This window comes from Ciona intestinalis, chromosome 2 (assembly GCF_000224145.3).
Source record: "Ciona intestinalis chromosome 2, KH, whole genome shotgun sequence".
Lineage (NCBI taxonomy): Eukaryota > Metazoa > Chordata > Ascidiacea > Phlebobranchia > Cionidae > Ciona > Ciona intestinalis.
In genome coordinates, this window is record NC_020167.2 from 6812507 (window position 1) to 6839851 (window position 27345).

The following is a 27345-nucleotide window of genomic DNA, read 5'->3' on the forward strand; positions in this document are numbered from 1 at the left end:
GTAGAAGAAATTGGAAGAACGTAGTTAAAGCGACTCAATTTTCCGTGGTACAAGATGAAACCACTGAAAAACTTTTTTTTGTGATTAGTTTCATCTTTTAAAAATCACTTTGGCGCACTTGGGTGCCATTAGAATGATAAAACGATTTATTTCGGTTAGCGTTTTACTCAGTAATTTCAATTCACGATAAACGTAATTTTTGTTTTACAAACAAACTGCAACCACAACGGGCAGTGATGAGACACGCATGGAAGACTTTTCCATCACAAAACTTTGTATCTGCTCTTGTTGACCGGTTGGTAAGAATTTTGCTGAAAAACAATTTCAGTTAAAAGTAAATTTCGTAACACATGGGTTAATTTATAATTACATTTTTTTTTCTCAAATTCTGTATCGTTATAACACAGGTGTTCTGTTTCATACACCTCATGCCAGCTTGTTACCCCGTATGTAACTTAGTGGGTGATTAATAGTCACCACTCGGTTGGAGCAATTCCCGTTAAGCGTCTTGGCCACAGTACATACACCCACAATGGTTACAGCATCAAGCTTTGAACCCAATATCCTTCGGTTGTTGGGCACTCTATACATGATACCCAATAAAACATACTGTAGATACCCAATAAAACATACTGTACTTACGAGTCGGATAAGCTCCTCTTTAATCAACCGGGTCACTTCATTCTTTGCTTTTTGTACAGCAAGCTCAGAAACCGCTGATAACAAATATTATAAAAATATGTCTAAATTTTATAATTTAAGCCTATTACAAAAAAGTTTAAGGTTTCAAGTAGTTGAAACCCAAAGTTAAAAAAATCCACATGTTTTAGTTGTTTCAGCAAAAAAATAATGAGACACCTTTGGCACACAATATCCAAACATCCTGATCTTGTTTTAAATAAAAAACACTTTCCCACCCTACGATATTATGTGCTAAAGGTGTCCCATCTTCCCCAACCCTACTATATCTTCCCCAGCCTACTATAATATGGTATACACTCAACCACCTTCGATAGCGAGATAAAGTTTCCGATCTTCTTCACCCGGTTGCTTTCCTTTCGGGAAATACTGCCCCCTAATGGTAATTCCTGCTTCACTATATTCACTGATTTGAACGAGAGTGTCCTTCGAGGTAACCTTCCATCTGCATGTCTGTAATACAGGTTTATATCTTATTACACATGTTCCTATAAAACAAAATTCAACTAAATTTGATTTTAAACCATCCATAACTTTACTTCATTTCTTTGAAAACCTTCATGGTGACTGCAAAAATTGTATAAATAAATTACATGTTTACATGCAATCCACACAAATTTTCACACAAAAGAAATTCAAAAAGACACGCAGTTCAGTGTTCACACAAATTAACATATAGTTGTACTACCTGAGGGAAGTCGTTAATTTCTAATTCTTCCTCGTAACGCTTGAGCGAGTTCTTTGATTCGTCTTCCTCCTCATCTGGTTTCTCCTGGAAATACAAAAAACATTTTTTTACTTATATTTTTAAAAACATCATGATAAATCGTTTGTCATGTTACATATCATATATGTTTGTCGGTAACTTGTAGGGAAAGTTGTTCTGCAAATTTTAAGTTAACATGTTAAACCCTGTGTATAACTTTGTACGTTATTATTGTTTACATGTAAAATGAGATTGCAGCTTAAAATTAGCAGCCATGAGAAAAGTACCACAATGCGCTACTGTTTAAAAATATGTGATAAACATTAAGGTAAAAAATTATGTGCTACTTGAAAATTCCCGAGTTAAATTTCAAGTTGAGATGAATAAATACAGAATACGAACACACCTGTGGTACATAGTTGAGCTTCAAGTTGATTTTCTCGGCCATTTGTTCTGCGATGGTTTTGGCTGAAACTTTGGGTCCAGTGAAGACGCCACCTTTCATTAATGCGGTGGCTGCTTGTTGCATAACATCCTGTTTATTTGAATATGGTGCATTTTGGGGGGTGCTAAGTTATACATCATGGTTTTTAAATTTCAAGGTAGTATTATTCCCTGTATGTGAGGTCCAGCCATAGGTTCTTAGATTTAAGCAAGGAATGGCCGATTACCCTATTCGAGGTAGTATACAAATGATCTTTCGTTATTTGAACACAGAACGTAAAAAACAGCATAATTAAACTTTGTTGTGGTATTGGACCGATCACAACCTGCCAGGAAACTTAGTAATGCATTTTACTCTGACTTAAAAGGTGTCATAGGAAAACTTTACACAAATGCAAATCATATTTGAGCAAACCACATGTGACTTACATGCCACAGTAAAAAAATAAGTTTAATCTGCGTCACATAAAGTTTGTCTATCCGTGAACCATATTGATTAAATGCAACTTTGTTTACGCTTGCGGTGTCAAAAAACGACTGTGGTTATAACACGGGTGTTCTGTTTCATTCACCTCGTGCAAGCTTACAAGTTACCATCTATGTTACTTTGTGGATGGTTATTATTTATTTAAACAACTTTGCCACGGCGCGATGCAGTTTACCCTAACTCCAAATTACCTGAGCCCCAGCCCCCAGGTTCCTCTGCATGTTAATCTTAGATGCAAGTCGCTTGGCAACATCTAACTTGGCTTTATTTGCATTAACCCCAGCACCAGGAGCAGTAGTTGCGTTGCTGATAGAGCCGAGGACATCTTTCACAATCTTCTTGCTATTGAACATGGATTCTATTTGCTCATCAATCTGAAATAAACGTTCAATAAAAGTTGATTGACATCCAAGGTTTTTACAGAAAACGTAATAACATTTGTACGTCAATGACATTGTATGTTTTTTGTTAGTTACATTTATAGAAGATCGGATCCATACTGTATTTCTTTACACAAAAATCGTTCAACTCTATGAGCACTAGATTATGGTCAGATTCACAGAATTTAATACTGTGTACACTGTACAGCCTAATCAATAATCAGCCATTGTAATAATAACATTATTTGTCTCTTTGATTAAGGTAGCAAAACTTTAGAAATATTTTAAACAAAAATACAGGATATAGTGACAAAAGAGTTGTTAAAACACTCTTACAGTTAAAAACATATTTACATTTATTTGGAAGAAAATAAGCGTGGTCGCTACACCTAGAAGACAAACGAGCCATGTATGTTTAATTATTTTTCATTTATAATTCTTATAGAAAATAAAAATGTGCATAAAGAATATTAATTAAATAAAAACTCACATCTTCCGCCGCCTCATCATCATCTGAGTCCTGCAATCCCAACGCAGCTTTCTGGATTTGTTTTCTTTCTTTAGCAATCACATATTCTGTTTCGTCAAATTTGAAACCCCGTCCAGTGAAACCACTGTTGGATTTTACTGACTTTCCTTGCTGTAAGAAATTCACGATGAGCGGTTACTTATAAAATTTTGTTACTTTTGCTACCAGGCATAATGTAAAAATCTTTCAACGGCTCATCCGGCGAGAAAACTTAAATTTTTATTTTAACACTCACCGCTTTTTGTTCCTCTTTAAATTGGTTCCATAACATTTCAAGATCAGGAGGCACTTTGGTTAAGCTGAGTTCGAGAGCTTTGATAATTTCACCGGCGTATCTAGCTTGATCTTGAGTGATAAAGGTGTATGCAAAGCCCTGGTTAGTTGAAGTTATTTAAAAAGTCCTTGTTTTTCAGGTGAAGGTGTATAAATAGAAAACTATATCAATCAAGACATTAGTAGGTTTATGATCACAGTAAACATTCTATTCTTATTGAGTGAGGTCATACGGCAAGGGACATAGGAGAAGCTTGGTGTTGAAAACAAAAAATATTGAAACTTGATTTTAAAACAAACAAGTAAACAGTTAAATAATAAAGTTTTTATAGCATAGTGTTTAATTGCATGCATTATGAAAAACTGTGAGGTAAACCAATACAGCACAGTCTAATACCAGACTTTATGACCCAGATTTTATATTTACAAGACTTTATTTGGGTATAAAAAAATCTGCATAATTTGCACCAATATACCTTATTCCCTGCCCGTCCAGTTCTTCCACATCTGTGCACATAATCCTCATAATGATTGGGGCAGTTGAAGTTTACGACAAGAATTAGATTTTTAACGTCGAGACCTCTCGCGGCAACAGATGTCGCAATTAACAGTTGGTTTACTCCTCTCTTGAAATCGCTGATAATCGAATCTCGGTCGTATTGATCAATACCTGGAAGAGAAATATTGAATGGCTAGCAGAAAAAACGAAAAACTACTGTTGTCGTTGTGCAATGAAAAAGTACTTATATTAATAACTTGATTATGATTAAAAATTACTGGTTAACGTTGGAAAATTACAAAAAAATTGTAATTTTGTTCATGAAGGAAAATTACTGCTAAATGATGGAAAGTAACAAGAATCTTGGTAATTTGTGGAAAATTACTGATGTAAAATGGAAAATTACAAAAGTATTGGTAATTTGGTTTATGATGGAAAATTACTTTGTGGGTAATTTGTTATTTTTTATATTGTATGGTTGACAATTTAGAAAGCCCATTAGTGATCACTGGGTTGGAGCAATTACCGTACAGTGTCTTGCTCAAGGACACATTTTGCACTACCTACTACAAATATTAACAGAGAAGGGCCTTGAATTCTCCCTTTACAAGGCAGTCCTATAACAGGCAATACACCACATAATAGTTCAACAAAAAAATTTTTTTCTAAAATTTTAACTATCATACCTCCATGCAAAGCCATGCATGAATAACTTTTGTCCATTAACTCCTTTAGAAGATAATCTGCTCGTTCCTGTTTATCAACAAATACCAAGACTGCTCCTTTCTCCTGGTATTGACCAAGCAACTCAAGAAGTTTCAAGAATTTTTGTTCCTCTGTCAAAATCAACTGCATGGAAGAGTGTCGTGTTATAAGATCAAATAAAGACAAAGTACTCACAGCTAAGATATGCGGTTATTAACGCTTTATGTGTAATATCTGTTAACCGATCTTTTTACAAAAATTCATAGTGGAAATATGATCAGTCTCAATATTACCTTTTTTATAATTTTTTCTAAAACTATTACCTTAAATAAATCACAAAAAAGACAAAAATTGTAAAACAGGCGAAAGTAATGTCATGTTGTCAATCTGACACCATTATCACAATGTCGATACAAATTAGATTTTTTACCAGAAAAGCTAATCCTAAATTAATGGTATATACAACAAACAACACACCACTTGTTGCTTGACATCCGAACAAACCACGCTCCTTCCTCCAACTTGTACCTCGACTGGTTTGTTCAATATACGTCTCGCTAGCGCCTCCATCTGGCGAGGAAATGTCGCTGAAAAAAGAACTGTTTGTCGGTCCGGTCGACAAGAGTTGATCACGTGCATCACCTAGTGGTTATTTTAATATTTAGACGACACTTGAAATAAAAACACTAACTGTGTAATTGCAATAATTCGAAAACACTTAAAAAGGTCACTAAATATTAAGATTATTTTATTGATAAACATAATGATATTTATTTGTATTTGAATGAATGAATGTAATTTATTTTAGCAAATTTTTCATACAATTAGTACATTTTTGTATTTTTCTTTTATTTCTTTTAACCGTTTGAAAATTTTAACAGCATAAGAAACCACTGGGTTAGAACTATGACTACTAAAATCCTTTCCGAAAAACTACACCATAAAATATATAATAAATGGGTATACGGCCCTATTTTAAGGTTTTGGTAAATTTGCTGTAGAGTGTAGTATTTTATGCTTTTTAGAAAAATAAAATTGTGTGGTTTAATAATGAAATAAGACAAATAATTTTACCTGCGGTTCAAACCCCATATCAAACATACGGTCCGCTTCATCAAGTACAAGGTATGTACATCTTCTCAGGTTTGTAACGCGACCTACATACAAATCCAATATAAAAACAAGGAATAAATATTAAATAGAGTTTGAAACATTGTATGTAAAGTTTCCTAAGGTGGGGGAAGATGGGACACTTTTTCTTTTGATTTTATTGTTCCATTTGGTAGTAAATAAAGAACATTTAAAGAATTATAAAACCGTATCTTCACGACTACCATAGACCGTTTTTAGTTGTTTAAAACACAATCCAGATATTTGGATATTATGTGCTAAAGGTGTCCCATCTTTCCCCACATTACTATATTAACAAGACCAAGTAACCGAACGAGACCAACTCGGCAGAAGAGACGACATCACCTACGGAAGAACCACAAATATATTACATGGCATGTGCATAGATTGGGGTGTTTAACATACTACACACAGGCATATGCTATCCACGGGTCTAAATTCCCATGTTATTTTATGACATCTCTTAAATAGGGAGTTAGCAAAACGGTGATTCACGATTTAAGTTATATTTTATGACACTTGAGAGAAGATGTCCGGGGCGGACCTGCAAAAAATGAGAAGCATCAGTGTCGGCTCATGATTGGTTCATCTTATTTATCACCCGTGCCCCACTTTAAAGAAAACTCAAAATTTACGGAAAGTTTTGAATTGTTATAAACTTTTCACAGGAAATTCAAAACTTGGTATTTAAACTTCATAAAAACGTGTTTTTCTAACTGTTATATACTTTTCCACTTTTATATGTAAAAAAATAATGTAAATTTTGGTTGCATTTGCCAAAGACTTTCAGGTAATTTTTCAAAATAAAAACAGTAGTATATGTTTAAAATATAGCCACAATTGAATGGACAAGCATGCAAATAAACTGACACACTTAGAATGTGCGCCAGACCGATCATACCATGTTCATTTTTTTATCTATGTTCAATTAGGTTTTAATATTAAAATGGAAGCCATACAAAAACATATCACTCATGGGGTATATATATTTAAATTAAATCCCTACAAAAACAAAAAAATGATAATACTAATGATTGTATCCGTATGAGCATAACACTCTGGCAGCAATACTTTAAACATAACATCCTAAGTATGTAATAAAATACTAGCATAGACCCACCGTTATTCACAGTCAACATATCGATCATTCTTCCTGGTGTACAAACTATTATCTCGGCTCCTCTCTTCAACTCAGCAATCTAAATTAAAAGAAATATTTGTCTTTTTTGTTGCTTTTGTTACTAGATATATATTACAGAACTAATTTTCTAGGACAATAAATTTTGTTTTAAACTTTAAACACAGTTTCTTGACAACAATTTAGTTATAAAGTGAATAAAGTTTTAACAAATGCTGACACAAGTAAGAAGTGTGTTTGAGCGGTCACATTGTAACTAAAAGATACCAAGTTTAACAGTGCCAGAAAATTTTAAATAGATGGAATGCAAAGTGTCATGGGCTGGGTAAATATTATATAATTCCATTTGTAACCAGTGTATGATGCAAGAAAAAAGAATGTTTTTCATTACAAGAAATTAATGGAATCAAAAGTTCAATAATTTTAAGGTTTTTAAATTTTTTATGTCTTATCTGTTATCTTAGATGGTAAAAAAAATTAAAAAATTAAAATTAAAACCAATAAACTAGATTATGAAGTTAAAGTTTTTTTTATATTTTAACCTGCTCTGAAATTCCAGTTCCCCCATACACACAAACAACATGAAGTTTAAGAGATTTTGTGAATTTCTTGCATTCCTTGGTGATTTGTAGCGCAAGCTCTCGAGTTGGAGTCATAATTACAGCTGGAATAAACATTTCATTAATTTGCATCGTTGCTACCATTGTGGGCGTTTGTGTCTTTGGACAAGACAATTAACGACAATTGGTCCAACCCAGTGGCACTAATGGGCTGTCCAAATTATCAGCCATACACATAAAAATACCACCTACAAAGTTACATTAGTGGCAAACTCCTAGTCTGGCACGAAGTGTATGAAACAGAACATCCGTGTTGCAATGACTGTAGTTATTTATATACTTAATTTTTTTTAAAACCCTTATTACTTTTTTCTGGCTATGCCGCTACCAACGACTCATGGGAAACCTTTGAATTAGCAAGTTTATAAATAATATTCCATCACTCATATACACAGGTTTGTAACCAAAACAGAAGAAATATTCACCAATAGGTCCTTCTGTATCTTCAAGAGGTCGTTGATCCATAATTTGCCGAAGCATCGGCAGCAAGAACGCAACTGTCTTTCCACTCCCAGTCTTTGCTATTCCTATCAAGTCATGCCCGGACATAATAGCTGGTATTGCTTGTGCTTGAATCACGGTCGGCTTCTCATAATTTGCTCTGTGTGAAGTAAACAGAATGAATGAATGTAACTTGCTTTATTCTCGTGTGGTTGGATAATAAAAGTCGTTATAACACAGGTGTCCTGTTTCATACACCCCGTGCCCGCTCATAAGTTACCATGTATGTTACTTTGTTAATGATAATTTTTTCAATTTTTTTTTATTATGAGAACTTACTTTTTCAGCGCATTTAACATCTTGTATGAAACGCCAGCTTGTACCCATGACTGTATGGGCTTTGGACAACTTTTTCCTCGAATTTTAATGTTTTCCATGTCAAACCTCATCGCCTCAACTTGCTCTGTGGTTAAAGCAGCAAGCTCTGGAACCTGAGGCAACATAGAGAGGGTGAATTAGGTTTAGTAAATAAAGTCTTGATGAAAGTACAAGTATTATTGTAGTCACACTGTATAGCAGTTGTTGTTACTTTTGGAAAGCGTTTTTAATCGGCCACAAAGTAACATGGTTTAGCTGTAAGCTGCTGGCACGAAGTGTATGAAACAGAACACCCCTGTTATACTGACTGTTGTTTTTCAGTCACATATGGATAAAGCAAATTACATTCTTTCACTCATTCAGTTAGATTACATCCACTTTAAACACTACTTTAGCAAAATTTTTACTTCTTGTGACATACCTTTCTAATCTTTAATTAAAAGTAGATAATATCTCATTGAAATACAGATTAATTTCTAAATTATAACAAAATAAATATTTTCCACAAAAACTACAAACTTGATTAAATCTGAAAATGTACAGTATGGTAAATTCTACCACATTCTAATATAGTACATTTACCTCAACATAAAAATTCTTGCGAAAATTTTCGTACGGAATCTTTGAATGATCGATTGTGGTTTCCAACTTCTTTGGTTGTTGTCGGTTGGTTTGGAATTTACTGAAAGCTGAATCGAGCGACTCTTCTTCTTCTTCAGATGAATACTAGACATAATATTAAAGGTTATTTTATATTCTATTCTACATAACATAATTTCTGTTTATCTCTTAGGATACTGGAGCCAAGATTAAAACAACAAAGCCAACTAAATCAGCAATAAAGCGACAGTCATTATACACCTGGACGACATGGTGCAGGTAAAAACAAATTGAAAAAAATTTCAAATAAGAGCACCACAAACGTTGGAAATACATAATAATTTTTATACCAGATAATATTTACATTATGCCTGGTAGCAGAAGTAACAGAGTAAATACACCAAACAAGACAAATTAGGTAATTATTATATATTATTATTATCAAAAAGCGCTTACTTCCATTGCATCCATATTTCCTTCCATTAATTCCCCTTTAACTTTCCCTTTGTTGGATTTTGAGGCAACAGAAGTTATTCTGCTTACCTGGGGACCATCTTTTTCAGATTTCTGAAAACATTTAATTTTAAAATTTAGCTATGTTTGTTATTGAAATTTTTGTTAAAAGAATTTAAATAATTTTATTTTAAAATTTAGATATTTTTGCTTGGTAGAATAAGCTGAAAAAAGATAAAAGACAAGTTACATTTGTGTCGTTTTTGTTTTGTGTCAAATCCATCATAAAAGCATCAAGAGGGTCAACTTCTTCTTCTTCTTCTTCAACTTTCTTCTTCTCAACATCCATCTTCTGATCTTCAGCATCTCCTGCATCCATTTTGTTCTCATTATCTCCATCTGTGATAGCAGAATAACATAATAACATAGGTGAGGTCCATGCCGTAGCATTCTGGGTGATTGGGTAATGGCCCAATTCTGGCGTAAAACCCAGGATACATGTCGTGCCAAGCTGCAGGAGCTTACCCACAAAGAATAGAAAAGAATTACAATATTCTAATATAAATTTTTATTTATGTTTTTAAAAAGGTAGGAAAGATCATGTTATTTAAACAACGAATAAAAACAACTTAACAGCAAAACACAACAGTTGTTAAAACACAATATGCATAAAAATTGTTGGAAATAGTGTCATTTAAAAGCGTGGCTGTTACATCCAAAAAAAACAACACTGTCACCTCAGCTGCTAGCTTTCAAATAAAATGCATTGTAACTAGCTTTCTTTATTAGCGAGTAGTGAAGTAATATATTTTACAGAAGAAACTACAAAACTTGATCGAAATCACTTTGTACAGTTATCAGTGTGTTTAATAAATTATTTAAATGTGATCGCAGTTCAGAAAAAAAAAATTGTAATTTTTAAACTTTAAACCAACCTAATTCTTCATCATCGTCGTCATCTTCAAGCGACCAAATTTTTCTCGGTTTATTCTCATCATCCTCATCGTTCCCATCTCCAGTATTGGAGGACTTTTGCTCCGACCTCCACTTTTCAACTCTCTCCCTTCGCTTCTTCATCTCATCTTCCAACTTCGCTTGCTCGAAGTCTTGCGATAACTGACAAAAAATATTAAAATACAAAAAAAATATAAAAAATAATAAAAAATTTAAAAGGTATATTGAAATACGAAAAAAGGATCCACAGTTTCATTATGATCTTTAGCTTTACAACACAACAAAATTTATCACGCAACAAATATGAAGCAGTAGCCCAAAATTTAAAAACACTTGCTAAACTATTGCTAAATTGTTTTCACTATTGCTAAATATTTCTTGAATAATAAATATGGGCCTTAAGTTTTTTTTTTTTTTTTTTTTTTTCAAAGAGGGGAGAGGGCCGTTATCCCCTGAACGCCCCTCTGCGCTACTGGCTGGAAATATTAAAAAAATTCAAATTTAAAAAATATATGAAAACAAACAAACCGGGTTGACATCACTAAACTTGGATGCGGTTTTTCTTCCATCTTTATCATTTCCACTTTTTGATTTTCCATCTTTACCACGAGAACGAGATCTTTTTAGAAATGTAAAAAAATGTATTACATAAAACAAAGGTTTTATTTGTGTTTTACTTCTTTTTTTAAATTTTATTTTATGTTATTATATTTTGAGATTGTATGTAATGTATGTGATTAAGAAAACTGTACATGTGCCGCTTAATGTTACAGTTTTTTTTAAACTTTCAGCTTTTTCCACCAAACCAACTGTGACAAATCAAAATTAATTACCTTCTTCGTGATCGTGAGCGGCGTGATCTGTCACGTGATCGATGTCTTTCACGTGAGCGCGACCTCCTGTTAAAGTGAACACGATAAAAAAAAACATGATAAAACATATAGCGGGAACTTTAAATTATAGAATAGGTGTAAATATTGGAAATTTAAAAAAAATGTTAACATAGTGCAACATAATGAATAAATACATTTGGTTAAAAAGGTTTTAAAGTAAAGCATTAAATAAATGTTAAAACAAAAAATCATCAGAATTTAGATATAGATTAAAAACCAACCTTCTTCTTCTATGAGGAGAACGAGATCTTCTTCTTCTTTCTGGTGATCGTGATCTTCTAAAAATACACGAGTTTTATTTCAGTTATGTACTGACTGCAATGTCATGCAAGGTTAATATAGCTACCATACACGATACACAACTATGTTTCAACTGTATTTACATAGGATTCATAGCCTACTACTATGTATACTATTAATGTATATATATATATATAAATAAACACATTTTGGTAAGTAGTTTAAATTAAACATATATTTTAAATTACCTTCTGTCTTTTTTATCTCTCGATTCCTTCTCTCTTTCATTTCTTTCAGCTTTCCTCTTTTCTGTTTTTACTTTCGTAGTTGAATCACTGTAAAAATATAAATCACTTTATACAAAAAAATTACATAATTTTATATACTATATATATATATTAAGCATTTCATAATTACATACTTAGTCATAACTAAAATAACTGAAACTATAGTAGCTTATCTTACCTGGTTTTAACGTCTTTCACTTTAATATTTCCATTATTTACAGTAGTAGTTGTTGCAGTGGATTCTGTTGTTGTAGTTTCACTGCTTGGTTTAACTAAAATACACACAGAATGTCAACTGGGTTTAATCATACAAAGGGTACAGGTCATACAACACTGATTTTACAATATTAATTGTATAGATGATATTCCTTTAGCTGGTTCTTTTACCAGTACCAATTTTAGCCTCAAAACGTTTCTTAGGCCTCACTGATACCCACTGTCTAATTTTAATTGAAAAATTGGTTGTTTATGTTGAAAATTAAATTTAGAAATGTGTCAAGTCGATGTAAAATATCAAACAACTCATTGAAAACACTGTTTTAAACATCTTGTACACATGTATGCTTAGAGAAAGGTGCCACACTATTATTTGGGTGTAATTTGGAAATTGTTCTCACTAAAAGCTATGGTAAGAAATAAGGATAGCTTAATAAATTACAATTTACTTACAATACACAATACAATGTAGAATTGCTACACAAATACCTGTTGTGGTTTTAGCATCAGAGCTGTCACTACCAGAAGAACTTTCACTTCTTCCTCTTTTTTTGTTTTTACTTCTGGAACGACGTGATCTTCGTTCTTTTGATCTAATGTTCCATATAACAACTAATTACTACAGTTTATGAATAAAACTCAGTGGCAGGCAACGACAGTCATTATAACACAGGTGTTCTGTTTCTTACACCTCAGGCCAGCTTACGAGTAACCACGTATGTAACTTTGCGGGGGACTTTTTAGGAGATTTTCTTTTACATTATCATTTAGCTTAGCAGGCTAAAACAAAACACAAGACAGTTAACCTTTTTCTTCTTCTGTCTCTTGAACCCGATCTTCTTTCTCTTGATCGTCTTCGTTTATGTGAAGGACTTCTATGAAATAAGAAATAACACATTTTAAACATAATCAAGAAATAATAGTACATATTAAAATAAACACAGACTTGATTTTCTTTAATTTTGTACTCCCAACACTTTATATACAACTGGGGGACCTTGATTGAATGAAATACCTTAATGCATCTAATTAAATAAAAAAATTAATGTAACTTGCTTTATCGACGACAGGCCTTTAAGTAAAGTAATCTTTGTGCTTCATAAATTTGTTTGCGCATATATAGGCGGTTCTAATAAAAATAATTATTGAGCATACTTTTTGCGCCTCGGTGATCTGTTGCGAGATCTTGATCTTCGTCCTTTTGATCTCGATCGTTTACGACTTCTTGATCGTGATCGATGTCTTTTACGAGATTTTGATTCATCTTTCCTTACTTTCGTTTTTTCTTCAGTGGGTTTTCCATTTTCCTCAGCAGATGCCTAAAACAATTGATTTTTATTATAGCTTTAAATATTTTATAAGTAGCCTATACCAGCACTTTTAACAGCACTGGTGGGACATAAAGATGTTTTAGAAAGGCTACAGAACATTACAAAAACAGAAAAGCTTCCAATTTTTAAACATTTTTCAGTTACGCAAAAAATATGTTTTTTCTTTGTTCATATGTTTTATGGTATAACTTTTATATTAAATAAAAACCTATAAACCAAAAGCCTTTTGTTACAACTCAGCATATACGAGTGGTAATTTTGCCACATTTTTTTACAGTGACTGAATAATGTTTTTTTTTGTAAAAACAGCATAAATGAATGAGTGTAACTTGCTTTATCCCCGCGTGGGCAGTAAAGGACAGTCGTTATAACACCAGTGTTATGTTCCGTACACCCCGTGCCAGCTTACAAGTTACTACGTATATGGATTGTAGAATTGAATATAACTTTGTAAATCACCTGTTCCACAGCAGTCCCTGGTGGTTTCTCAGCAGGCACTCCATTTTCCATTGTTAGAAAAAGATACTTCTATACAGCCTATAACGCAATTAAACTGCAGAATCTACAAGTTAAGTCTTTAAATATAACGTAAAAGTGGTAAAACATAGTAACATACATGTATTCTAAATTTCGCATTGTTCGCGAAATAGGAAAACGGGATTCCCCAGTTTCATTACCAAAAGAAAAAGTTTTTCATAGAAACGAACGGCTGGGTAACGGGCCATTTCTAGCCTAAAACCCAGGTTATTGACAAGAACCTCACCCACACAGAATAGAATAAAAGGTCTTTTCTTCTCAACGCTACGAAACACTGACTTTTGCAGGTAATGTACAAATTTAAACAATTGATTGTTTTGGAAAGCAAATAATCCAACTTTAAATGTTGTTGGTATAAAGTATTTCATATGAGTGAGAGTTTGGGTGTGGGTTCCTCGGGAAAAATAGTAAAACACTGACCCATAGCTTGGATAGATAGAATTAATATTTACTTTCACTGTACCAAGTGTTTTGCAAAAGACTTAAAACGCCAACGATGGTGGCAGCATCGAGCCGCTCCGATGTTGTAGCGAGATATGTGATAACAAGAGTGTCGAAAACACTATGAAGGAAAGACGGAAAACCTTTAGCACATAATATCCAAAAATTCTTCTATTGCATCTATATTGTGTTGTTTATAGTTATATGTAGAGTGGGGTCAGATAGGAGACCTTTAGTACATGTAAACAAAAATCCTGACTGTGATTTTAACAATTAACGATGGTCTGTGCAAGTTGTAAGGATACGGTTTTATAATTCATTGAATGATCTTTGTTTACCAACAAATGAGACGAGAAAATAAAATAAAAAGGTGTTCCGTGGAGATGACCTCTTCCCTCCCTACTATATATTGTGTACGTTACCTAACAGCAACATAATATATAAGGACGGGGGAATATGGGACACATTTTCGTTCTATTTTCTCGTCCTATTTGGTAGTAAACAAAAAACATTCAAAGAATTATAAAACCGTATCCTCACGACTACCATAAACCGTTGTTAATTGTTTGAAATGCGATCAGGATATTTGCAGGATGTTATGTGCTAATGGTGTCCAATCTTGCCCTGCCCTACTTTAACTTTCCAGTGGGTAAAAAAGGGACGATATACCATCTTCTTCTACCATACTATATTGTTCAAACTTTTATAAACGTTGTACACTAATGTCCATATTTTTTTTTCTTCTGTGATGATGAACCCGTGACTATTCATTGCCAAATATACGCATGAGTCAATGAAGTTTAGATGTTGGGTTGAAACTGTTTCCGTTTTACTAAAAACAATATTTTGTGACGCACCACGTGCGACAATTAATAACGATATTTCTCCTAACAGCTTTTCCTGTTTTAATTTAGAATTCGATTACTAAAAGGTTATGGATGACGCGCGTAAATATCAAACCGTTATCACCCTCAAATGTACCCTGCATACTTTTCTAATTGAGTTCGCACAACTTGTTTAGAGTTTAAGAGTCACGATTTTTGTTACAACCGTTTTCCTCGGTGTCACCCTTATAGCGTGCTTTGACGACCCTCTTTTGATGTTGTTAATGGGAGAAGACGGGACAAGCACCTTAGCACATAGGAACGGTCTATGGGGGTCATGGTGATACAGTTTTATAATTCTTTAAATATTCTTTGTTTTCTACCAAATAAGACGAGAAAAAAAAATTAAAGCTGTTCTATGTTCCATGGAGAGGATTCCCCCCTCACCTTACTATATATTGTGTAGTTTAAAAAAAGTCGTACAGTATAATTTTTGAATGGGTATGTATAAAATACATGAACAACACAATAATATTTCCTTTATTTTGCACACAAACTTAACTATAGACAAAATCACCAACTAACGCGATGACACACGATTAATTGTAATAAAGTAGCGAATATTATGACGTATATAATCCCAACAACAATGAGCTGTAGATAATTTCCGCTCTGAGTTAACGCGGTTTCTTTAACGCTGGATGACCATTGCACTGTTTGACCCGGTTATAAGGCTTATATGATGTAATATAACAATAGTACATAACTGGAACGATGCTGTATTGTAACGTATACTTGGTCTGGTGTTGTGATTTAGAGTCGCATATACATATAACACTAACAAAAGTCCATCACAAAATACAGATAAAATTCTTCGGTGTGTACGTCTTTAACGAATTGCAGTTTGCTTTTTATTATTTAACAACTGTAACTAAGTTTTCCTTGAATATCGAAGGTATAAATCTAAATACGTCACTAAGCAAAAATATGCAGGATTTTAAATATTTTGGGAGTTTAATAACTTACTGTCACGATAAACGTATATGACGCGCATATATTGCATTTAAATATATTTTTTATTTCCAAAAATACACAACCTATTTGTCCATTTAAAATTATGTTCACAGAGGGATATCACTCTATATTGATAATGTCGTGTTGAGGATGTGATAAGTCAAAATTGTTGGAACTCGAACTGCTCTGCACGAAGTTTACCTTTCGCCTAAACCTGACCCGAGAGTTTCCAAAATTTGCAAATCCGTTGACGTACGTAATCTATAAAAGGAACAAAACGTTACTGCGTTCATGCAGGAAAATGCATTGGGGGTATCAGAGCATAGGACGTGAGTAAGCACATGGTTATTTTTCAAAGATTACCTCGAACAGTGAAATGAGGCCACTGTATTAGGTAAGCACCTATTCCAAAATTTTCATCATACTTATTGCCCACAAGGGTTACGCGGTGTTATGATGCTATTATAATGCATGTGATAGTTAATTCGTGTTGAGTAACACTCTCCTTCCTATGCTGACGTAACGCACGCAAATCATGCCACAAAAGTAAAGGAAATGTAGGCGCTACGCAGTGAGATCACAAAACACATTCAGCACCTGCGTCACACCGACCATGTATGTACTAAACTATTTAAAAACTTTCTATTTTGAAACTAAAAATGTTTCAATATAGAACAGGTGTTGCGATACACTGAGAGTATACACGGCCTTACATAACTATACTCGGTAATCAGGGAAAATATCTAATTCGAAAGTTTTGTTTGAATCAGTTTATCAACAATTACACACACACTACCAAATCACACACAACCAGACATAAACATCGTCAGCGTAGCAACATTTAACGTTAATTTGGCGCTTAAAATGTAGCCCACTTTAAACGAACTTGCGATTATGCGTCAAGCGTACGTCAACACACAATTAAATTGGCCACTTAGTAAAATATAGACTTGTAAATGTTTACTGTTTCAATTGTTTTTGTTCGTTTGTTAGCAAGCCACGTAAACTGGTTACACTTTCGTGGAAAATGCCCCCGTCATTACACTGCGTAATTGCACGTTATTATTGACCCCAGAGCACAGCGGTCAGTGATATTAAATATCACGTATCGACCGCTTAGAGATGCAAACATATAATTGATCATCAGTGATTTCACCTCTCAAGCCTAATAAGCATTCGAAAACGCACGGTTGTGACGTAACAGGTGGACTGGCCTACTTTATAAAAGAAGGCGGAAGACAGAGCAGGCATTCAAAGAGAGAACGTTTACAGTAAACGACTAAAGAAGACTACCATCATATTATTATTATTATTATTATATAAGTACGAACTTCTAGAACAAGATAAGATATACAAGTTACAACGAAGACAACATGCAATTTCGAGTTTTATTTTTCGTCTTAACGTATTGTTTTAGTGCAATACAAGGTAAGGAATGTGAAAAAAACTTTATTTGATGATTCTGTGTAACCAATTAGTAAACGGTGTAATGAAATAATATAAAACTTTTAGGCATACAGTTTAAAGTTTTTGTACTTAATTTTTTTACCCAAACCAAAAATAAATATTAGTGTGATTTTCAGATTTTAAAATTGATTATTTGCAGAGAATTAATTTATTTCTATAACTTACACTTTACTTTTTCGATTCTAGGTACACCACTGCCAGGTGCTGAACCCCCAGCCCCATTATTGGATGCCATCGAAGTCCCCCCACCACAGATTACTGAAAGTGAATTAGCGACATTGGCCGGTAAGTTACTTTTACATGTATATAATCATAACTTATAAAATGCATATGTACAACTATAGCCAAATAAAAAATAAATAAAAAAAAAATAAAAAAAAATAAAATATTAAATTCCTGTGTTTAAACGTTTACTAATTTCCAGAATCCGGGGTGCTAACACATACTAACCGAAACGGAGGGGCAACTGGAGATCCGCGCGGGTGTGGCCAGGAATGTCCGTTGGGTTACAAAGTTGTTGCTGGAGTAATTACATGCGAATGCAAGCACGAAGGAACTTACGAGGGAGACATGCGGGTTTCAAGTAAGTGTTTTTGTAATATAGTAGGATGGGGTAAAATGGGACACCCCTTCATTCTATTTTCTCGTCTTATTTGGTAGTAAACAAAGAACAGTCAAAATATTATGAAACCGTTTTCCCAGCACAACTTCCATAGACCGTTGTTAATTGTTTAAAACACGATCAAAATATTTGGATATTATGTGATGCTGAAGGTGTCTCGCTTTTCACCACCCTACTATATTTGTGAAAACAGACAACTAACTAGCGGTAAATATGAAAAACTAACATTCTCTATGTCATAGATGAAACCTATCACGAGTTTCTCCGGATGTTCGGTATGGATTGCGAAGAGCATAGAACAAGAGGTGCCAGTCTCAGCAACGCGTGGCCCAAAACCGGATCCTACGTTTACGTTCCTTACACAATCAAAACCGGCTTCAGTAAGTTTTGTTAATTCCAACTAATACTCACTAATTGTTATTTTTGTTAATAACATTTTTGTTTTAATTTTTAATCTAAGAATTTTTAAATTTTTACGAATTTAAAATTTTTGCAACTAGTTAAATATTAACGAATTTTAAAATTTACATTTTCAATTACAGCGACAGAGCAACAGACCAAAATCCAGGAAGCTATAAACGACTTTGCCACTCGAACTTGCATTCGGTTCGTCGCTCGAACTGCAGAGGTTGCTCACGTTGAGTTCACACCCGGTTCGGGTTGTTCTTCTTTCCTTGGCAAAACTGGACGCAAACAAGCGGTAAGTATATTTAAGATTAGACCGTTGTTAATCGTTTAAAGCACGATCAGGATATTTCGATATTATGTGCTAAAGGTGTCCCGTCTTATATATATTTTATCGGCACTATAAAGTTTTTTTTGAAAATGAAACGTCTGTTTTAAGATAATGTTTATTAGGTAGATTGGTAGTTTCGTATTTATTTTAAACTTTGTTTTTTTCAGATTACTTTAGCTGGCGGTTGCTTTAGACCCGGAACTGTTCGTCACGAAATGATGCACGCACTTGGTTTCTACCATGAGCATTCGAGGGCAGATAGGGACAACCATGTAGAAATAAAATGGGATAATATTGCTTCCAGTAAGTTGTATAATCGTACATTCATGGCCTATACTCAATATGTACTGAAAAGGCTGTGTTGTACAATTATACAGGTTATAATTTTTTTGCAGCTAATATTTAACTCTATAATATTAACTTTCAGCATACGAAGGCAACTTCCGTAAGATTGCTGTTAGCAACTGGAATAGCTACGGCTCACCATACGATATTAACTCAACAATGCATTACGGAGCTTACGCTTTTGCCACTGACAGAAGCAGACCTACGATTGTCGCCAAAGCGTAAGTGCTAACTCGTAGCAAAACTTTGTTTCATGTTCTTTATCCAACCATTGGGGTCAAATACATAACACTTTCTATTTCGCAGTGCTATCCCGGCAGGAATAACCATGGGACAAAGATTGGGATTCTCGCCACAAGATTTGTTCCAGATTAACGCAAAATATGGATGTTCAGGTATAACCTAAAATGCTTGTTTAAAAGATTTCGAACCACTATTCAGTAAAACATAGATTCAATACGCTTAACTGTTTAATGCATGTTTTTGTAATATGTTCAATGTATGCGCAGGGTACACAACAAGCACTGGATCCACTACAAGCACTGCACCGACGACAACAACAACGACTGTCCCAACAACTGCAGCTTGCATTGATAAAAACACGTAAGATGAATAACTAAATGATGCGATGGAGTTTTTGTATCATTAATTGCAGCGTATATAAATCTATCTTTCATTTCAGTAACTGCCCAACATGGAAAACTCAAGGATTCTGCACAGACAGCCGATACGTGAGCTACATGCAAAGTTTCTGCTACAGAAGTTGCAGTAGCTGTGCAGGTAAATTTGAAACTACACCACTCGTTATTACAATTTCTGTACTTTGTTGAGTATTCTGTACTTTTGCTGAACTTAGCTCTTTGCCTTTAACGTTTTATTTCGCTTAGGCACAACAACAACAACAACTACAACGGCACCCACCACCACAACCACAACAACCACACCCGCGCCTACGACAACTACTACTACCACGACAGCTGGTTCAACTTCAACAACAGCGGGTTGCTCCGACAATCACAGATACTGTGCTGCGTGGGCACGTCAGAACTTTTGCACCACCGGCGCTTATATAAACTACATGAGAAACACGTGCCCAATGAGCTGTAACATATGTACTACTGGTAAGTTAACGTCACGATTGCTATTCGTACGTATAACATATTAATAAATATTAATAATCACCTACAAAGTAACCTATACACGGTTATACTCGTGAGCTGGCACGAGGTGTGTGAAACAGAACACCTGTGTTATAACGACTTTCGTTTTCCGGCCATGCAAGGATAAAGTCAGTTACATTGACTTATTTATTTATAACTATTGGAACCGTTTTTAATCGAAATTTTAATTTTACAGGTACTACAACAGTCGCTGCATGTACAGACAAGGCAGGGTGGGTATTTTGTTTCTCTTTACTCAATAATTACATAACCATTACTTGTTTTTTTTATACAAGACTGTTTATAATCTTATATACCGTAAATATAAATTCACTATTTTATATACAGGAGTTGCAACGCTTGGAAACAAGCCGGTTACTGTACAGGAAGATACGCAACATACATGGCAACAAATTGTAAATCCAGTTGCGGTTTATGCGCAAATGCAGTTACTACGACAACCACCGCAGCACCATGCGTCGATAAAAGCACACAGTAAGTAAAAATATATTTTTTTGTAACTAAAATTCCCTGGCATAATTCTGTATAAATTTCATTAATTACAAAGTTAGATACAACCTATGCTTATTTTTAGTTGTGCCGCATGGGCAGCACAGCAATATTGCGTGAAGGACTTCGTGAACTACATGCGTGCCAACTGTCGGGTCACCTGTGGTTTATGCGGAGGTCACACAACTACTCAAGTAGCTACAACAACCGTAGCGTCAACTGGACTAGGTGAGTAACACATTAACGTTAGGTCATTGTTTACGAAAAGTTTTCTTACATGTTTGCAAAATATAAAAGGGTGGTGGGAGATGGGACATCTTTTGATTCTATTTTCTCGTCACATTTGGTGGTAAACAAAGAACATTTAGTGAATTATATACCTGTATCCTCCCGACCTCCATAGACCGTTGTTAATTGTAAAACACGATCAGAGTGTTTGGATATCATGTGCTAAAGGTGTCCTATCTTCTCCCACACTACACCATACATGGGCAAAAAAGGACTTGTCTATTTTTGACCTGCATTATACATTCATGAATCTATTATTATACTTAATGATTGACATTTTATTTTGTGCAGGTACCTACAATGGTCAGTGTGGGATTCCCATGGTAAGCCTTCAGTTCCGAACACCAAGTCAGCGTATTATTGGAGGTTAGTTATACTTTTGATAGTTCGCAAAGAAAATAGTTGAAAGTATAAAACTAAAAAATCCTAAAAACGAATGGAATTTGTAAGGGGGCACCATTTATATTGTCTCTAAAAATTCATTATCTTCACAGGAACCAATGCAAACTATGGAAGCCACCCGTGGTTGGTAAACATTCGCAGACTGACCGATGTGAACATATGCGGCGGAACTCTCATAGCCCCAAATAAGGTCTTAACTGCTGCCCACTGCTTCGGGTAAGAATTCCAAAGCATTACATACGGCTAGCTTCTAAAATGCATTGATAAAAGAGCCATAAACTATGCTGGCCATAATGTACGGTGTTTGCGACTTTATTAACACGCAGTGTTCTAATTACAGGAATAATCGTAATCCAAACGTCAATTATTACTTTGGATTTTTGGGGAAGCAGGATAGAAGGATAAATAGAGTCGACCGTGGACAAAGGCGAGTCTCATTTGCCAGCATTCTCATTCACCCAAATTACAATCATGCAACTACTGACAACGATATTGCAATTATCACAGTAAGTCCATATATGGTTACTATAACGGTGTAGCACAGTTGTTATTGGAGCAATTATGAAATCATAATACTGCATGACGCATTCCGTGACACGAAATAACTCTCTCTGTGTTCAACAGCTCACCGAATCTGTGACGTACAACAACTACGTCAGACCTGCATGTTTACCCCAGCAGGACGAAACCCTTGCTGCCAGAACTTCGGGCGTTGTAGCTGGATGGGGAGACGTTAGTGATGGTAAGAATGAATAACTATAGATTTTAATCATATAAAGCGCCGGCAATAAAATAATAACCGACAAAGTAACATACATGGTAACTCGTAAGCTGGCACGTGGTTAATGAAACAGAACACCTGTGTTATAATGAATGTTGTGTTCCGGCCTTAAGCGAGGATATAAAAGCAAGTTAAATTTATTTATTCAATCATTCCTTTTTTATTTTGCCTACGAACATCCATTCTGACCGCCTTTAAATCGGTAAAACGTAATTTAACCAAAGTTATATTTTTTAGCCGCTAGTAACCTTGGAAGCGACATTCTTCAACAAGCAACGGTTGAAGTTATCGACAATACCGTGTGCAACCAATGGCTTAAAATATTCACCAATAGAGACGATGAAGTAACAAGCAACATGATGTGTGCGGGGTATGAGAGCGGTGGTCGAGACGCTTGCCAGGTAAAGCATTCAAGAGATATGTGGTTACATTATTATAACATCAGTGTGTGGTGGAATAGAAATATAATTGCCGGAAAACAAGTCTAGTTTACAAAAAAATAGCCGGGTATGCAATTTAAAGAAAACATCAAAAGTATTTTACAAATTTACAAAGTACAACTTGACTGAATATATTAAACATATAGTAGATTTGGGGGAATGGTACTTGTTTTCATTCTCTTTCTTGTCTCATTTAATAGTAAACGAAAAATATTTACATGATTATGTAAGTGTAGCCTCACAATTCTAAAATGAAGTTGGTAATTGTTTAAAACAAGATCGCGAAAGATGGGATTTAGTAGCTAACGGCGACCCGTCTTACCCCACAGTACTAAATGTAATTTTATTCCAGGGTGACAGCGGTGGTCCATTGATTATAAAAGTATCCAACAGACTCTATGTGTATGGTATTGTATCATGGGGTTATGACTGCGGAAAAGTAAGAAAACCTGGAGTCTACACGAAGGTGAGAAGTTTTTAATTTTTTACTTAATATGTTTATTTAGTAGGGAGACATTCTTCATTTGGTAGTAAACAAAAAACATTCAATGAATTATAAAACCGCTTTCTTACGATTCCCATAAAACGTTGTTAAATGTTTAAAAAAGATCAGAATATTTAGAAATTATGTGCCAAAGGTGTCCCGTCTCCCCCCACTATATTTTATTAAACTTATTAAGTTGTGTTGTCTGGTCTAACGGGCACGGTCAGGAAATCACAGAAAGTTTTACTTTAGACTGTAGTAAACAGGATACTTTACAATTTAAACGTGTGTGTTTTTGTCTTTCGACCAGCGATTTAATATTTTTTAATTTTTAGGTCTCCAACTACGTCACTTGGATCAACTCTAATTTATGAAGAGTTTTTCGACCTCGAATACTCAGTGAACCTGACATCGCTTCAAACGTAGACATTGTATATTTTAACATTTTATATAGTTTGTTATTGTCCTATGCAGGATGCTGGCTTGTATGTATTTTTTATTTCTAATTATGTAGCTAATATATTTTATACCAGGTCTGGAACCCTAACGGGTCTTCTGGACTAACGTTTTTTATTCTGCACTGTCAGTCCCAGTTTATAATTTTCACTTTACTTAATCACTTTCTATTTACACCTCATGTATTTTTTTACATAACCGAGTGCAATGACCAACACTAGAAACGGGCATTTTATTTTTTATGTATGAATTTTCTCAATATCACATCGTGATGAATAAAGAGTATCGCATTACTGAAATGTTCTTGTTTGTTTAAATAACATGGCAAGTAATTTAGCGCAGTATTGTTACATCAGTCATTTGCTTCATAACCGAGAATAATTACTCTATAACCCAGCAGTGATGGGATCAAGTGGTCACAAATGGGTTGTCCGAATTATCAGCCATATAAAATTCCAAACAAAATAATCACCTACAAAGTCACGTACATGGTAACTCGTAAGCTGGCACTGTACAGGTGTTTGAGGTGTATGAAACAGAACACCCGTGTTATAACGACTGTCGTTTTGCGGCCACGCGAGGGTAAAGCAAGTTACATTCATGTCAAGTCGTTCAAGTGTGTAATTTTGCGCGTACACAGCAACTATTCGATTGCAACCACAGCGATCTGCAGCTTAACTTAATAGTTTCTTTTGCTAAAGTTGTGATTTACTGCAACGCAGTGTTTCGTATAGCGATGGTGCTAAAATTTGAAGTATCAGCAACTGTACAGTTAAACTCCGTGTGGTTGACACAGCCGTTTCTTTCCCATGACGATCTTGAATTCTCTTAACTTATTAAATTCATTTTTTTCGTCTATTCAGTTCGCCGATTTGTTTTATAGTAGGGTGGGGTAATACGGGACACTTTAGCACATAATATTCGAAGGACCAGATCGTGTTTTAAACAATTAGCAGTCTATGAAAGTCGTACGGATACGACTTTAATTAAATGTTCTTTGTTTACTACCAAATGTGACGAGAAAATAGAAAGACAGGTGTCCCATCTACCCCCACCCCACTATACAATACAAATAGGCTCTGCAACACACACTTGTGTCCAAGCTTTTAAAAATATTTTAAATCGCAAGAAGAAAGGTTATGATATGTTTGTTGCAGCCACAACATAACAGACCAATTTAAACCCACGCCCGTGTTATCTTTGTGAAGGTGTTTGCTTAGACCTACGACTTATCAACTTCTAGCACAAGAGAAAAGAATTCGACCTACTAGTCTCGCATCGTTGCGTTAGCTGACCTGCAAGACTTTTAACCGACAAACAATTTCAGTGTGCTAACAAATGACAGCGAGTAAGAAGCAGAACAGCGCTTGGTAAATTAGTTAACACATCATACTTTGCAAAGTACTTGACTGTACCGTTGAGATTACATAAACAAGTTCTCGCCTGTATACTTTAGTAAGAATGTCAACTGCTACGGAAAGAACAGCTTTGTTAGCAGATAAGTAAGTCACGTACTTAATGAGATAATGCATGAAGCTACATTTATATTACTTTTCTGAATCTCCAGAAATGTCGAAGAACAAGATACGACCGACGTGGATGGTTCTACAGACGATGGGAACGAGAAGCAAAGCAGTTTTGTAACCATGTAAGACATAGCTACCAGATGTCGCTTCCTTACTATAGGCAAACATAATTAGTCGCTAAACAAATATTCTTAGCTTCTCCATATGGAACGTAATGATGGGAACGTCTTTGGTTTCTATGCCGTGGGGATACACTGAGGCAGGACTTGCAACGAGTTTGGTTGTTCATGTTGCTATGGTGACGATGACGGTGTATACTGCGTACATTATCCTGGTATGCGCTGCTAATATGGGTAAGATTTAAATGCTTGTATATACAACAACAAGTATAGAACGGGGGATGGTGGGACACCTGTAGCACATAATATCCAAATATCGTGATCGTGTTTCAAACAACTAACAACGGTCTATTGGAGTTGTGAGAGTACGTTATATATTACTACAAGGGAATACGGGACACCATTAACACATAATATCCAAATAACCTGATCGAGTTTTAAACAATTAACAACTGCCTATTGGAGTCGTAACGATACGGTTCATTAATTCTTTTAATGTTCTTCGTTTACTACCAAATGAAACGAGATAATAGAATGAAAAGGTGTCCCATCTTCCCCCATCCTACTACATAACGTTGCTATTACCTAATGGCCTTTATAACTGGGCATTTAAAATTTAACTTTATTAAATCACCATCAATAATTTATTGTTGTGCGTGTGTTACTTTACATTTTGGAAAAACTCATGGGTAAAATCTGACTAGAAAGTGTTAAATATCCTACAGACGGACAGCTAAGCAGTTTAAAGGTGGCTGTACACAGTATCCGGCATGCGAATTCGCTTGCGAAGTCGTATGCAAACCCATTACCGAGTTCCGCATGCGGAAGCGAAATCTGGACATAACAGACAAAACGGACGGATTCCGGATACTGTGTATACAGCCACCTTTACTGGTTCGTTTTCTCTTTATCTGCGTGTTTTTGTTGCAGTTGATCCCGTTACAAAGAAAATACCAGAGTTAATCGACATGTGCAGAATATTGATCGGACCATGGACGATTTGGTTGAATATAATTGGTTCAAGCATTGTATTTGGAGGAGCTTTAATAGTTTATTGGATTCTGATGGTGGAACTTCTTTACAACTCTGTAAACTCATTTTACTGTAAGGAGTTTTTTATATTTATATACAGCAGGGTGGGGGAAGATGGAACACCTTTTCATTCTATTTTCTCGTCCCAATTGGTAGTAAACAAAGAACACTCAAAAAACTATAAACCCGTTTATTCATGACTTCCATTTAAATACATATCAAAGAAACAAATAAACCTATTATGATTAAAATAAAGTCGCTTTGATGGGCCAATTTGTTTCACAGACTTTAGCGATCCAACCACCAACCATACGATATCTACATTGAGTCCTCACAATGTTACATGTCAACTACATGCAGACTTACAGCAAACAGGTTAGCTGCAGACATGAAACATATAGTATAATGGGGGGAGATGGGACACCCTTTTATTATATTTTCTTGTCTTATTTGGTAGTCAACAATGAATATTCTTTGAATTATAAAACTGTACCCTTGTGACTCTCATAGACCGTTGGTAATTATTTAAAACACAGTCAGGGTGTTGTTTGTATGTAATAAAGGTGTCCCATCTTACCTCACCATACCTATAGCTATAAACAACACAACATAGAAGGCAACAACAATCTATTGCTTCAATAACTTAATAAAAAATAAACTGTATTGCAGTTAAAGTTACAACTTGTCCGGCGCCGTGGCGTAGTGGTTAGCGCGCCTGCCTGTAACCATTAGGTAATGGGTTCAAGGCTCGTCGCTG

At 34.8% G+C, this 27345-nt stretch overlaps 3 protein-coding genes and 1 long non-coding RNA gene across 4 annotated transcripts in view; 2 read left to right on the top strand and 2 right to left on the bottom strand.

The window, feature by feature from the left end:
• Window positions 1-118: 118 nt before the first annotated feature.
• LOC100178584 (probable ATP-dependent RNA helicase DDX46) lies at window positions 119-14020 on the bottom strand. Its single transcript, XM_002130955.5, has 29 exons — window positions 13864-14020; window positions 13229-13392; window positions 12880-12948; window positions 12563-12666; window positions 12036-12129; window positions 11819-11905; window positions 11552-11608; window positions 11271-11336; window positions 10966-11056; window positions 10419-10599; window positions 9734-9882; window positions 9487-9597; window positions 9013-9156; window positions 8392-8543; window positions 8037-8212; window positions 7534-7655; window positions 6974-7052; window positions 5797-5879; window positions 5200-5364; window positions 4704-4866; window positions 3995-4188; window positions 3481-3618; window positions 3207-3356; window positions 2528-2710; window positions 1812-1940; window positions 1388-1471; window positions 1008-1152; window positions 643-716; window positions 119-311 (listed from the first exon to the last, which is right to left on the bottom strand). The coding sequence occupies exons 1-29, from the start codon at window positions 13912-13914 to the stop codon at window positions 264-266; spliced, it is 3453 nt and encodes a 1150-aa protein (XP_002130991.1). The 5' UTR covers window positions 13915-14020; the 3' UTR covers window positions 119-263.
• A 1710-nt stretch (window positions 14021-15730) lies between these two features.
• LOC113475809 lies at window positions 15731-18074 on the bottom strand. The gene is made up of 2 exons (XR_003397586.1): window positions 17853-18074; window positions 15731-16481 (listed from the first exon to the last, which is right to left on the bottom strand). It is a non-coding gene; the product is annotated as an uncharacterized LOC113475809 (long non-coding RNA).
• On the top strand, window positions 17516-24220 carry LOC100176264 (plasminogen). Its single transcript, XM_002131067.4, has 21 exons — window positions 17516-17648; window positions 17874-17972; window positions 18112-18270; window positions 18552-18689; window positions 18852-19009; window positions 19213-19348; window positions 19473-19611; window positions 19697-19785; window positions 19900-19993; window positions 20073-20170; window positions 20278-20511; window positions 20747-20783; window positions 20899-21045; window positions 21146-21288; window positions 21640-21714; window positions 21843-21966; window positions 22091-22256; window positions 22375-22492; window positions 22769-22932; window positions 23324-23437; window positions 23791-24220. Exons 1-21 carry the CDS (start codon window positions 17594-17596, stop codon window positions 23827-23829), a joined length of 2526 nt encoding a protein of 841 aa, XP_002131103.1. The 5' UTR covers window positions 17516-17593; the 3' UTR covers window positions 23830-24220.
• A 987-nt stretch (window positions 24221-25207) lies between these two features.
• Window positions 25208-27345, top strand: part of LOC100186482 (sodium-coupled neutral amino acid transporter 9-like) — a 5666-nt gene continuing 3528 nt past the window's right edge. The window contains exons 1-5 of the mRNA XM_002131130.3: window positions 25208-25413; window positions 25479-25559; window positions 25633-25790; window positions 26487-26660; window positions 26874-26963. Coding sequence (XP_002131166.1) covers window positions 25373-25413; window positions 25479-25559; window positions 25633-25790; window positions 26487-26660; window positions 26874-26963 — 544 coding nt within the window. The 5' untranslated portion in view covers window positions 25208-25372. The remainder of the gene's footprint in view (window positions 25414-25478; window positions 25560-25632; window positions 25791-26486; window positions 26661-26873; window positions 26964-27345) is intronic.